General features: G+C 36.1%; 1 protein-coding gene across 13 annotated transcripts in view; it reads left to right on the top strand.

Annotated features, from left to right (window-relative positions):
• The window catches only part of SLC4A10 (solute carrier family 4 member 10), a 152,784-nt gene that overhangs the window by 41,552 nt on the left and 95,973 nt on the right, over positions 1-15,259 (top strand). For 11 of the 13 annotated variants that reach the window (XR_007632055.1, XR_007632056.1, XM_050339923.1 and 8 more), the window contains exon 2: positions 14,951-15,032. Coding sequence is in view for 11 of the 13 variants with exons in the window: in XM_050339923.1 (XP_050195880.1) it covers positions 14,951-15,032 (82 nt within the window). In the remaining 2 variants the exon portion in view is untranslated. Of the gene's footprint in view, positions 1-11,945; positions 12,136-14,950; positions 15,033-15,259 lie in introns of all 13 variants that reach the window. The other 2 variants (XM_050339925.1, XM_050339924.1) reach the window with 1 other exon arrangement.

Genomic DNA, 15,259 nt, shown 5'->3' with positions numbered 1-15,259 from the left:
GATTAAGGGATATGTCTAGTTTAAAATACATTAGCTAGCCTCATTCTGTTTACAGTCCTTTGCCTTCAGAAATCTACTTGAAAATAATTGTTGGTAAAATTAAATATCACACGTGCTAGTGTGTGATGTTGGGCTTGGAAAAGAATAAGTGAGCTTAAAATAACAAAACAGGCTCCTTAAAAAACCCTGTAACACTCCTCTGCAAGAACCCAGGCATCTCTATATCCAAGGATGCACTTGACCACTCATGTTATTTACTCTCTTGTGTACTGTATCTCGAGAAGAATTAAGCAATCAATATACTATTCTGGCAAACGATCCATAAATATGATTAAAATTCCTGAGAGAACAGGAGTCAGATTAGTCCAGTTCTACATTACAGAAGATTTATTAGTGTATGTTGGCATGAACTTCTAGTATAGTTACAGAGTGTACAAGTATAAAATACCTTGACCAGTACAGCTTATATGAACTTGGCATGTAGTATGAGCTTCAGGGGATTAAATCTTTCCTAATATAACTATGTCAGACCAAATCATCCTTATCAATGTAGTTTGTTAAAACAACCAATATATGTCAGATAGAGTATATGTCTAACAGCTTCAGATAACAGAAGTTTCAGAATATATGAATTTCTTGTGATTTTGGATTGCTTTATTGATGCTTGTTTATCTCTTGTTTTCTGATGCTTTTCATGTTCTTATATCAACCTATGTTTGGAATACACTTTGGTGTAATGTCCTTTCCTTCCTCCCTTAAATTACATCTGCCTCTGGTTCAGCTTGTGTCATTCCTATTTTACTTCAGGTGCAGAACTTCTCATCTCCTCCCATTATTTGGTCTTCCTTGTATTTTCTTGATGTTTCTGCATTGTTATGGGTCTCAAAGTACCCAGAGGTTGTCTTTTTACCTTCTGCTGTTCCCTCCAGCCCACAGAGCTTTGTTCCCTTGTTTATTAACGTTGCCTCATCTCTGGTCCTTTCTGTGGAGACTCCAACAATATCTGTTTTGAATTCGGGTCAAAGAATTTGGTACTTCTGTGCCTGTTCTGTGTTCTTCCTGCTCCTATTTATTTATTTATTTATTTAACAAAATAATTTCCTTCTACCTGTCTTTCTAACGTTGTTATGGTCTGCATGCATACAACTCTACCTTCCCATCTCTCTGTCTGACTTTGACTTGCAACTTTCTTCCATTCATAACTTCTTGCCTTTCAGTTTCCATGTGGATAACCATCCAACTCTGTAGCTGCCCCGGTGCTGTTTCTCATTTGAACTGTATATCATGTGCCAAATCAGCTACACAATTGAATTGGTCTCTCTATGCACTGTGTTATCCAAGTTCCTTTTCTGTGGTAACTATTTGAGCTTTTTAAACATTTTTATTCTCTCTCTCTCTCTCTCTCCAGGAATGGGACTTTGTAAAACTTCTGTTTTGTTGATCTTGGGGACTTTTTTCTGCTCTTACTTCCTTTATTCCTTTCTACTTTCCTCTATCAGCTTATCAGTTCCCTTTAAGCACTATTTTTTATTCTTCTCATGCAGTTCCAAACCCTTCTGAAAATTCATGGTCCTGGCTGACTCCCAGTATCCGTTTTCTCAGTTTCTAATGCCACTTAGGGAAGTGGATGTCGACAATCTGCAACGCCTTGGAGATACTGCTATCTCTGGTGAAAATCTTTTGATTCTGCTGACTCTCTGTATTTCTTAACCTATGGGATTTCTGTCATCTGTTATGAGTATTTTTGCTTGCAGTTTTGCCTGTTCTGTTTTTTCATTTGTCATAGAGGCCTCCATTCAGCTTATCTATTTCCCTCTCTCTATATGAACTTCTTAAAACTAACCAACTAAAGTCAAAATTCAAGCTTCCTCCTTGTTTACTGAAACAGACTTTTTGTTTTGTAGTCTTTGAATCTGTTCCAATGAACTTTTTCCTGTCCCTATCCACCAACTGATTTTTTAAACATTTTTTAATTTTCTTTTTTTAAAATTTCTTTTCCTCTCCTTGATTTCCTTCCCATACACAAAAATATACCTGAATCTCTTTATTTAAAAAAACCCAACAACACAAGACAACCCTTAACTTCAGAAGATTGTATTCACCAGATTAATGTCCTATCCCTTGACCTCCTTCGTCTCCTACCCCTCTCCCCATTAGTATGCTTTGTACACTTGTAATAATTTCTTGTCTTCTAGTGCCTTTCTAGAACTGCTCACTTCTGGTTTCTGTCTTTTGCACTGAAATTTATCTCACTAATGTTCCATTTGACTTCTTCCTGGAGGCATTCCAGGCTGGTCCTTTATTCTCCTCCACTCCATCTGTCATCTCTTTGTGATGCTATGTTATAGTCTTCACTAAATTTTGTTGTTCTTAGGCATTTGTTATTTTGTCCTTGTTGATTGCTTCTCTTTTCAGACTCAGTTTCTTACTTGGTGCATCTCCTTTCCCCCTCCTCTTTCTGTATATAAGTGTGTGTTTAGATCTCTCAGGAATCCATCCTCAGCTTTTTACATCCTCCTCCACAACTTTCTTCAGATAATGTAGCCATAAGCATGACCTTTATGAAGGTGGTGCCACTGCTTTGTTTTTAGTGGTCTTCCTCCACTCCAGTTGAACTCTACCTAACTCAGAAAATTTGATTGGTCTTTAGTGATTTCCTGAATATAATCATGTCAGAAACAGTTCTTGAGTTTTCTTTACTTTCCTGATATATCCTTCTTGCTCTGTGTGGCTCTGGGATCTGACAGTTCCTGTTTGTTCCTGTAGCCATAAATCAGACTGAAGTCTTGCTCACCTCAGCACCATGACTATTATGATCTCATCTGTCTGTCTGACGTTAATACTTACAACTTTGCTTCACTTGATTACTGGTGTTAATATCATCTTCGCTACATCACTTGCTATTTAAGGTCTATTTACTCATCTTCTCAAACAAAAACTTCTAGTTTTTCTTCTAGAAGCTTTACAGCCTGCCTTCTCCTTCCCCTCCAAGAGAGAGATTCTAGCACAATGGTGCTAGAATTCTAAGTTGAACTTTGTGTTTGTTCTACTGGCAGTATCAGTTTTGATTTTTCCAATTGCTATTCATCTTCCAGTCATTAGGGCACTTTGTGTTACAGTGCCCAATCTTTGAAGCTCCTTCACAAAACTCTTTCTGTAGTCTATAAGGTTAAGTATAACCTGTTAATGACTGGGCAGATGTGTAGTTGTGTTCATCTTATTATACTTAGGTTGCCAGGTATTCTTAACCCAAGGCTATTTACTGTGTGTCCTTTAAATTATGTGACTATCAAAATAGTTATAAATCAATAATTTATTTGAATAGCTCATTGTGCATAAATTTACAGCATTTATGTCAAAACACTTTTTCTTTCTCCACATGGACATACACATACATCTTTAATAGCGATGCTAGTCAAAGAAAAGGTATGCAGAATTTGCAGGCATGAGGAAGGATGCTTGTATGAGTAGATACAGCTCAGCAGATTATTATTATTTGGTTAGTACCTACATCGAGACTGTGCCAGAAGAGGAGGAGCCTGTTACACTAAACCTGAAAGAGTAGTTAAGCACTGAAACAAACTTCTCAGGAAGTGATGGAGTCACCATCCTTGGAAGTGTTCAGTAAATGAGTGGATGTTCAAAAAATGAGTGGGTATTCAAAAACTTTGTGATATAGTTTAGTGGACATGGTGGTATTAAGTTGAAGGTTGGACTTGATGAACTTGGGAGATCTTTTCCAACCTTAATGATTCTATGATAAGCCTGGTATAAACTTGTAATAAATGAAAGACTAATCCAAGTAGTTTGTGGCAAAATGTTTAAGTTATAAGCATTTTCCTCTTTAAAGCAATCCATTCTTTAATAAAAGGAGTTGGTGTTGTCTTGGCAAGGAAGGGTATGAAGGGCATCTGTTGGATATTATTTGTTGTCATTGCGCTTGTAATTGTTTTCACTTTAGAGGGTATAGTGAGATACAAGTAATGATACCTAATTAAAAAATGGCAATACCTGTGATGTGCCAGTATTTTCCTAAAAGACTGAACACTGGGAACATTTAGATTAATATCCTTCAAAGCTGTGTCTGATGGACATCATGTCCTCCCTTGCTGTTCTCTACATTTGCACTTAGGTCTATCAATTTAGTGGCATTGCGAGAAACTTGTCAATGAAAATAATAGCAGTCTGTTCTAACAATAAAATACTTTCAAATAGAACCACTGATGAAACATAAAATGCCATGTTCACATTTATTTTCTAGTCTGTAGTAATACTTGTCCCTTTTCTTTTCCAAAAGTTATGTTCTGTAACGTCAATAATAAACACGCTGTAAAGTCTTATCAGTTGTTTCTAATTTTTGGCTTGTTTTTATTTTCATCTTGACTAGTCTGGAACAACAAGGTCATGGAAGTGATGATTGTAAAGCTTCCAAATTACAGCAGATGAGCAATTTGTACAACTCTAATTCTTAGATCTCTGAGAGGTAGGAAGACCAGTTGAAATACTATTTAATTCATATTTGATTCTTTGGCAGCACAGATTCCTGAATATGTGTCTTCCATTTGTGCTGTGTAAAGTTTTAAGCTATACAAATCCCTTGTTATCTAATCCACTGTCATGATCATTTTCCCAATGTATTTTTAGTGAGTCTTAATGTGAAAATTTTCCTTCCAGTATAGTGTTTCATTGCCTGGGAAGAAGTGATGCACAAGTGACTTCAAACTTAGCATCTGACATCTGTTTATATGCCCTGTTATTTTTCAGAATATATTATCAATTTCTTTATCTCACTTATTTCTCTCCTGTTTTTCCTCCCTGCCCCACCCCCCCTTCTGCATTTTTTACTGCTTTTCTTAACACCTGAGTTAACTAGACTACTTGAACTTTCGGATAGTAGGTTATATTATAAGTGGCTTGGAGGATTTAATTAATTTTTTATTTACTCTGTGAACAGAGTGGCTCCTAACTGTTTTCTCTAGCTTTACTCACCCTTATCACCATGGTTTACTGTTGAACTGAGACAGATGAAGTGTGAGAGCAAAGATAATCAGAATGTCATTGTCTAATTATGAGATGAAGAGTTCTTCTTTTCTGATGCTCTGACAGTATAGACAGTGCAAAAGGTCTCTTCATTTCCATTATGGCAGCTGTTCATTTGCATGCAGCGGAACATTTCTGGGTGATACAAATATATGGTTTTCAGTCACATCAGTTACAGTTGCGTTGATAAAAAATTCACCCATGACAACAAAATCACATAGACCAACCTAAGTCTTTGGAGAGGAGAGATACTGGGTCATCAGTTCTTGATTTTCTGCTGAAGTTAGTCCCTGGAAATATAGATGGTTTGGGAATTCTTCAGACTAAACCCTACATTTGAATTTATACTTTTTGGTCAAAAAGGGCCTGTCAGTTGTCTTCAAGGAAGTTATTTACAAGTTTCAGTTTTTAAAAAGCCAAACAAACCAAACACAATCTTCTTTTCTCTTCTGGAGGATACTAGATCATATAGACGGTGACTCTGACGGACCACAAGGAGTCCAATTTAATCTTTGGGCTTGTAATGGAAAATTATATGGTATTCAATGTTGTTTTTTCCTGAAAATGGATGACTAAAGGGCAATACTATTTTTTAACACTTCAGTTAGATTTGGTTCAGTTAGGCTACCTTCCATTTCTAGAAGAGCAAGAATATTTCTAGTGTTGGCAAACTGATTTGGAAGCTTAGCATGAGAATCCTTCCTGCTGCCTTGATTAATCCTTGTATTGTGCTTGTAGAAAGTGCTTGTCAAATACAATTGAAAATTGTCTGAGGAGCAGAAGAACTGCTGAACATTATATCAGTGTTTCTGAGAGAGGGATTTAGTTTATTATTGGTCATGTTGGCTTGGAATGTCAAAAGAAGGTGTTGTTTTGAACTATGGTTTGCATACATTTGCATTTAAAAGATGCAGTCACCGTACTACGTCATTTCTGTGGCTGGTTGTAAAAGAGAAAAAGTCCTCTCTGTGGTGTTGTAGCTGTTGTTAAAACAGGTTCTACTGAGTTGATTGTGACCCTTTTTCTTCTTTGCACTTGCTATTTCAACATGAGTAGCTGTTCAAGAAGACTTCCTTCTATGATTCTTCCCCTGACCCTATTTTGAGGTAAAGAAATCTGAAAACATGTCATTTTTCTGAGGCTGAAAGCAGATGCTTTGAAATGGGAAGTGTATCCAGCTTAAAACCCAACATATCTTACTACTGATTAAGAAACTAGCAATTAACATACTTTTTTCCTTTGCTGCCCAGCAGGTAATATGCTATTGCATAGTTTAAACATTGCATGTTTAACTTCTAACTGCACCTAAATAATGTTGTTATCCTGGATCTATCCTCACCTGGCACTGGCCCAAGAGACAGCCCAGATAAGCTAAAAGTAAATCTCATTTGGATTTTGGATGAAGTCTTCACATCCATCTTCTTGCTATTGGACTTCTGTCTAGTAGTTGACATAGCCATTGCTACGAAATGAGAAAAGAGGGTTTCAGCTGATGGGACTGCACTAGGATAACATAAGACTTTTAAATAATAACCAAAGAGGAGAAAATAACTATCTCTGCTGTTCTTAACTCTGTAACTTCTAAGTATTTTACATTGTAGTAAAAATAAGAAGTAAAGGCAATAAAATCTTAGTCATGCAGACATGACCCTACTTATACATCTACATAGCAGCAAGGAATACTCTTTTTATTTATTCAGAGGTCTGGCTGCAACTAGCAAGTGAATGAAGATTAGCTTACAAATCTGGCAGATGTGATAGAATAGAAGGAAAGGGAGAAGTTATGAGGCTGAACAAAACTGAAAATGTTCAAAGGAACACAATAATTTAAGTGTAAGGTGGTCGAGTCATGTAATAGTCCTGATGATTTTAATCAAAGACATACAAAAGATGGTAAACTTAGCTGCAATTAATTGCAGGTGCTTAAAACAGGTACCAGAATCCAGAAAGAATGTAACAGGTCATTATTTCATTATTGCTCTAATTATTTAATCCAGTGCTCTAACAGGTTTATCAAGCCTTTTAAGTGGGAAAGTTGGTTGTTTGGTCTGTGTCCTATCCTGTGTCATTGTCTGCAATCCCACTGGCCCTGTTAGACAAAGAAAGTGGGGCACTTAGCCATTGCAACACGATAAGTTAGTATTTTGCCTTAATATTCTGTTTTTCCTTATTTAAATAGAAATGTTGTCTTCAGTTGGATGGGTGTATGGAGAATAGATAAAGAGCTTATCATGTTTGCCTTGCAAATGTAAGGAATGTATTGTTTCTACTTAAAGTGGCAAAGATAGAAGATTGCTTCTCAAATGTTAAGGAAATATTTTGGTGATTATGCATTCATTTATGCCTCAGTTCATAGCTGCTGTATTGTGGATAATGATATATGACCAGCACAGGATGCTTCAATGCAGATAAACATAGGAATTTACAAGTATTAGCGAGCATTTAATTCTCTGTAAAACTGCTTTGTTTTATTCATGTGTGTATATTCTCCTTGTGTTTTGTCTCATTAAATTTATAACAGTAGTATGTGCTTAGAGTTAATGTCTGCAATTATTATCTATGTTTATATGTTAAAGAAATTGTATTATTACATTAAAGATACGATCAATCTCAGGTCAGTAGCAAAGCAGTTCTTTGGAGCCAGTGCTGATTAATGCAATTTTTAGCAGCATTGCAGAACTTGGTATTTCATTATTGAGTCATGCTAAACATTATCTTGGCTTCTGCTATAAAAAGAGAAAAGAGAAAGAAAGAAGACAGAGAAGGATGCTTTTATGCATATGACATGGAGCCCTGGGGAAGATGCAAATCTGGAATGAAAAGTAATTGCCTTTTACTTTGTTGCATAGCCTGAACTATGTGGAGTAGAGTTGACCAGAAGGAATATGTACTTTATGTTAACTAGCAGTGATTACTGCAAAAACAGTATCATTAAAGGGACACTTCTAAAAATAATTCTTCAGACCTTACAGAACAGACATTATTGCATTATACATGTGTTTTGATGGGTCTTCCTTGATAGGTGGGTAGAGGGGAAAAGGATGATATAATATAGCTAGTGGAATGTAAAAGCAACTATATTTCATCAGAAAGGTAAAATTCACTGTATTTTGCACCTCAGAAGATGCTAAATATGGTTATATGAAATAGAAACAATTAAGCAGAATAATATTCAAAAAGGTTTGTTGTTGGGGTTTTTTTGTTTGTTTATTTTTTTACCCCTGTGCTTGTCTTCAAAAAGAGAAAAGAATTGTAGCATCTAAATTGTGGGTATACACATTTTGCATTAAATCAGTTTTGTGTGAACATATCTGCTCAAGGACAGTTTAAAGGACAAGGCTGAACGTGGCAGTCACCAATGATTTGCCTCCTACAACAGGGAGGCATCCATTTACATACAACAGCTTTTTAGCCATTTAGATTAATTGTCTTTGCAAGATATTTCCAATATGCACTTGGCAGCTCCTGAGTTCAAATAACTCACTTTTCTATATCTTTAGTAATGTCATCTTTATGCATTGTCAAGCTGAACTTGACCAAAATGACTTTGAGAATACAAATATTCTGTAATGGGTTTGTAAAATGAATACAACACAAAGCAGTAATGCTGAAATATCTTCAGACTGAAAAGGCAGCTGTGGGTGGTGTCTGGATAAATGTTTAGAATTACATTATAGTCCATTTGAAAGGTGAATACCCAAGGTTTTCACCACTAACTTTTAGATAATACATGTAAACTGAAATGAATATATGAGAAGTCCATCTTTTACGTATATGTAATTATTTGCAATATAAAATAACTAGACTGTACATTTGTCGTGGTTTAACCGCAACCAGCAACCAAGCCCCATGCAGCCACTTGCTCATTCCCCCACCAGTGGCACTGGGGAGAGAGTCAGAATGGTAAAAGCTTTAAAACTTGTGGGTTGGGATGGAGACAGTTTAATAGGGAAAGCAAAAGCTATGCATAGAAGTAAAGTAAAACAAGGAATTAATTAAGTGCTTCCCATGGGCGGGCAGCTGTTCAGCCATCTCCAGGAGAGCAGGGCCCCATCACGGGTAGCAGTTACTGGGAAAGACAAATGCCATCACTCCAGACATCCCCCCTTTCTCCTTCTCCCCGGCTTTGTATACTGAGCATGATGTCAGATGGTCTGCAATATTCCTGTGGATAGTTGGGGTCACCTCCCATGCACCCCTGATTTCCTTGCCAGCGTGGCAGTACAAAAGGCAGAAAAGGCCTTGGCTCTGTGTAAACTCAACAATAACAAAGACATCGCTATATTATCAATCCTGTGTTCAGCCCAAATCCAAAACACAGCCCCATAGCAGACACTGTAAAGAAAGTTAACTCTACCCCATCCAAGATCAGCACAATATCACAGCTTTCTATTGTTTATAGGAAGGCAGTATTTAATGTTTTATGCTGACGGCCATTCCTGAGTTCCAGATGGCATTTGAGAATTATGTGGGTTGTCTAATCATCAATAAGTGGCTTATATGGAGAAGTAATTAATGCCATGATTGTTTGCCGTATGAGTCAGCAGGTGTGTCATCCATAATTTCTAGTGCATAAAAAATCAAAATGGCTTCTGCTCTGTTATATATTTTACAGAAAGGAAGATGGTGAAAAAAGATTCTTTTTGGTTATGTTGTTATGATTTATGCTGTGGGTATATTGAGAATGTAATTAAAAATGGAAAGGATTTTATTTAAAGGCTTAAAACCTGTGAAAAAATTTCTGGAATATTAATACTCTTTGTAGCTGGTTTTTGCATTGTATTTCAAAGGAAAGCAATCATCCAGTTTATTGAAAACACTGAACATATACAGGACAGTAATAAACCAAGGATGAAGAAAATTAGATAAAAAGAAGGATCAAGAAAAGAAATAATCTGTAATTTTCCATGTAAAATGAAAATTTCTGTGTTATCCATTTTGACTTGTCTATTCAAAATACATATCAAAAGACATCATTCTAGTGGAGCAGAGTACCTACCAAGGGAAAGATAGCGAGACATACTCATTGCAACTATTTAAAAATTTCCCGTTGTCCTAACAATTTCCTGTTTCCTAATGTATATTTATTGTTATATTATTATTTTGTTTACTGCCGTGATCAGCACAGATGATCTTCAGTAAATGTTTGTCCAGTATTCAGGTAGCTTTTATTATATATGGAACAGTGTCTTTTAAGATAAAGGATTGGTTTTCCTCTTTTAGTAAATATGTATAAAAACTGCACAGATAATTTCAAATTTATGTATTGTCACCTGGACTTTAATCTACCTTCTTGTCATCCAGAGCACGAGGAATATGTCCTAATTCCATCATCTGGAAATGTACTGAAGTTCTACAAGTGTATGTGTCTATGTTAGCACATACATATTTAAAACTGTGCCTTTGTACAGATCCACCTTTGAAGGCAGTTGATTTCCTTTTTCTTTCCACCCTTTCCATCTCCAGTGTGATGAAAGCACAGACAGTTTATAAGAACTGTAACCAAAAACACACCAAAACATCTGTTATAAAATAATGCTTCTCAGCTTTTCTAAAAGTGCACATTATTTAAATTGATCTGAGCTGTGGAAGGGCAGTGCAGAGTTCTGGGAGGTGGCAGGTTAAGGATCAACCTCTCTGCAGCATGTTGAGTTGTAGTTACAGCTGTATCATAGCTAAAGAGGGTCACTTTGAGAAGCTTTCCAGGAGGTCACTTGTATAGCTTTGGAATATCTCGGGTAGTGAGCTTTATCAATACATTGGTGTAAAGGGCACTTAAGGCATTTGTTTTTGGTTTCTGAGCTGTGGGCCTTTTTATTCCTTCTAACCAATACACTTAAAATTCCTGGCAATAGCTGTAGCCTCACTTTATACTCTGACAAGCAGGTTGTTGATCTAAGGGTTGAAAATTCATACCCCAGGACTCAGGATGACCTTCTTCCTTTAGGACAGCTTAGTAAGAAGTAGAAGCCAAATGTTTTGGAAGTTGGTTTATTTCTTTTTATTTTGTTCAGCTTCAAATACGTATTTCAGTGTGAAGTGCTGAAATATTTAAATATGGGATTGCACTGTGAAGGATGCAGAAGATGATTCTACTGTCTCACCACTGTGTTTAAACTTCTAGTATGAAGAGACAAAAATAGAACTGTATTTATAAGTGTCTCTCATAAAAATAGATTTTTCCTGTGAAATATGTGCAGCTGATGCTGCTTCATGGTGAACGTCATTTCAGCATTCATTTGGAAAATGTAAGAGGTGAAATCATGAACTGAGTAGACTTGCTGAGCCCTGGTCTCTAAGGAGCTTGTGTTTTCCATGTAAAAGCCTTGGCTTTTTCTTGCCCCTTTATCCCAGACACATTATTTCTTCTACTGTGTGTTTGCTGGTATTTTATTGCTTTAGGGAAATAATTTTGTGCCTAAATTTTATATATAAGTATTGTGTGATGACTATATAGAACCATAAAATATTAACAAATATAATGAAAAGGAGGGTAAAATGTTAGATTGTTTATGACAAGTTTATTGCACTGTGATTATAGCTTCACTGAAATGTAATTCCAGTGGCTCCTGTGGCATTGCTCTTGAATTAGGCCAACAGAAAATGAGCCCAGTATATTTATTCTCAATGTAAACTTTGTCAAAGATGTGCAATGTGAAATGATTAGAAGGTATTAATATATATTTGTTTCATATAAAAAAAAGTAAATTTATGCCTAAATGTTTTTTACGAATTTGTTGTTTCCCATCATTATTTCTTCACATGGGTAAACTTTCTTAAATCAGATGACTTGGCACTTCTGTAGTGCTTTACAGTTCTGAAATGCTGTGTGAATATTACTTTATGGCACAGAACAGCCCGGTGAGGAAGGTAGATGAGTAAGTATTATTATCCCTATTTTACAGATGGGGAAGCTGAGGCACAGAGATTAAGTGACTTTCCCAAGGCCACACAGCAAGTCAGTGGCAGATCCAGGATTAGCGCTCGGGGACTTCCTGGATCCCTCTCCCATGCTTTAAGCAGTAGACCACAGTGTTCACTGGACTCAGCAAGCAACTCATTGCAATAATGGACAATTCCAAGGACTTGTACCTGGTCAGTGTGTCCACACATTTGTTTGCAGACTGCTGCAATATGACAGTATGGTTTGAATACGCTAGTCCTTGCAGATTTGTGTCCTGTGTAAAACTTCTTACCTTCATCATCTTCAAATGGGGTGAAAGGAAGAAGTGGTAGAATTGAAGCATTTAGTTTTCATGCCTTATTTTGATCCTGCTGAAACTGATGGGCAAAACTGCAGTGGATTGATTCATGGTTTTGAGGATGTTAGTATGGAGTCTGGTTGGCATGAATTCTATCTTCCATGACTGTTTTATGGTTAGTCTTGATACTTTCGGTGTCAAACTCTCATTTATTTCAGCACCTAAAAATAATAAGTTCATATTTTACCTGACATTCTAATAAAAAGCAAAGCATTACCAACTGAAATTAAGTTTCCGGTCTCTAATCATTGGGGAAAGTAGAGCAAATCTGCTGCTGTTTTCACTGGTATTGCGATAGTGCTTCCAATGAGGTTAAGACCTAATTGCACTAAACTGCAAGTGAACCTTTCCCTCACCTCTCCCCCTCCTCAAAAGGGGCAGTACAGGAATCACAGAAATTGCTTCTAGAGTAAATGCAGTGTAACTCTTGTACTGGTAGATGTAAGGTGGCTTTGACAGTGCTCCCTGGGAAGTCAGTGTGTTCAGTGCAAGGCCTGTTTAATTGGACTTTGCTCAGAGTTTGACAAGTGAATTGGCAACAACACGATACTCCCAATTAAGCTGTTTTTCCTTGTAATATTAATGGAATAAACTCACTTCTGAGAATGAGACAAGGCTGAGACTTGCTGTGACATTACAGGAAAAGGAGGCAGGGAAGAGAAAGATTGCCAGAAGCTGAAAACTGAACACATGGGAAAGGAGAAGTCAAAGTGTATGAGCATATTTTGATAAATATTAATGAATTAATTTGTATTTAGTTTTCTTAGATAATCTGTAAAGGCTTTAAGCTGTCCAACAATTAAGTATTTCCCCTATTGTAAATTTCCCCTAATATTCCTTCCATAAATCCTTTTAAGCATCAGTAGAATACTGATGCCAATGTCTTATGCTAGAATAGCAGTAATTCTGATATGGCTGCAATACTTGGCCTTTGACATCCTACCTAATCATTTACCCAGCTGCATGGCATTGTGCCAGCATGACAAGCATGCCCAGTTATGTCTAACTGCTTTAAAATTCATTTTACTAAGATGATCAAATGGCTGTTGCAAAGTTGCACTGCTGTGGTACATCTTAATAGGTTTTTAACTAACTACAAATTATTAAAAGACAAAACTGTTTCAGTAGAAGGGCTTCTCTTATTGTCACATTTTAGTTACATACTATTGTCTGTGGAAAGCTCTGATAAAGACATTGCAACGCTTGGTCTTTCTTTTTTTAACAGCCCAGATGCTTGATGCTGACACATTCATAGGATTTTTCTGTGTAAGATAGCTACAGCATGACAGCTGTTTTTTAAAAAAGAGAGGAGCCTGAAACAAAAACTCACATCCAGAATGTACCATATCCAGCTGTAGATGTGAATTGTTTTGCCTGGGGCATCTGCTCTTTAAGGAGAGGTGCTCAAAGTGTTTAATTTCTTGTTATATTCTATTGCATTCTATATATAGATATATATTTATCACAAGCACTGGTATTCAAATCCCCTTGCTTCACGCTTCCATTAAGATACCAATTCTATATATTGAAATTAAGCTGTTCTAGTTCTAATATCACTTACTAAAACCCTTCACTAATGACAAATAAATATATATTCATGATCTATTAATTGATACTTGTATATTGTTGAATTCTATAATTCATCCTTTTTTCTTCATAATAATTTAATGGAAACCACTCTAAATCATGTTGTGAAACACAGGCTGTATTTAGCAGCTAGATTTTTTCACAAGTGGTGATGTCAAACTCACAGTGAAGCAAATACTTTAGTACAGCATCTAGTGTCTTGTTGCTGAACTCCGAAAAGATTTCTCTATTTAGGGAAATGTGTTGCCTTTTTTTTTTTTCTTCATGTCAGAAGTGACAAAATCACCAATTTTTGTAGCTTTTCTAAACAGAGCACAATACACGATTGGTCACATAAGTGCCTTTAAAGTGCAGTAGAGGATACAGTTAAAATGCATGTATGACTATGGGATAAAATTAAACATGAAATAGATGTTCCTGAGGAAGAACAGCTTTTTTGTTTTTTGCTATTAGTGTGTGCTACCTTACCTTTATAGTAAATTCAGCTTAGTGTTTTTAAAGAAAAGCAAGGGCTTTTCAATTCACCAGTAAGTGAAGCCAGTTGTTTTCATGGTGTTAGTTTTATTTCTTACCATATTTTCACTGAGTATTATTCTCTAGCTTTGCCAAAGTAAAAGGAGTGTTAGTGCTATAATTTGGAAATTCTGGATGTAGCTCAGAGTCCTGGTCTAAAGACAAAAATATATGTGCACCTCCTTTCTTCAGGAGTACAAGAATAAAGCTGCCTAGATCAGGCATGTCTTCTCTCATCTCTTTCATTGTCCTATTGACTCATGTTTTTTTTAGTTCCCAGTAACCCATGCTTACTCATCATCTTGCAGGTTTTAACAGAAATTCTTCATGTCAAAGAAGAACTTAGCTGTAATCATACCTCAGTAAAAACTGATGCATAAGAAATAGATTGTAATAAGGAAAATTAAATTCTTAAAAACTTTTTAGTTCCTTAGTTGGAATAGTCAACAGTTAAATATTACAAGCATCGTTGTTTTATAGTACTGTACAATCTTGCCAGTAATTTCCAATTGAGAAGCAGCTTATCTGTCCTTTTTTCTATGTTGCAGAGAAATGATGAAGAAGCTATTGTGGATAGGGGTGGAACTCGCTCCATTCTCAAAACACATTTTGAAAAGGAAGATCTAGAAGGTGAGAGATGATTTTTCTGTGCTTTACACTATCTCTTCCTTCCAAAAGTACTGAAATGTAATTTGAATGTGTACATTTATTGATTTGAGCAGGAATGCAAAGAGATGAGAGTAATCTCTTAATCAGTCTCATAGTTTATTTTGAAAAGAGAAATGTTACTTTCTTCTCACAGTCTTGTTCAGACACAGATGATGGTGGAAGGTGTTTGCTAGTTTTCAGTGATCTAT

This window comes from Myiozetetes cayanensis, unplaced genomic scaffold (genome assembly GCF_022539395.1).
Source record: "Myiozetetes cayanensis isolate MyiCay16 unplaced genomic scaffold, myiCay2020 scf9, whole genome shotgun sequence".
Taxonomy (NCBI): domain Eukaryota; kingdom Metazoa; phylum Chordata; class Aves; order Passeriformes; family Tyrannidae; genus Myiozetetes; species Myiozetetes cayanensis.
This window is presented reverse-complemented; position numbering and strand designations above follow the sequence as displayed.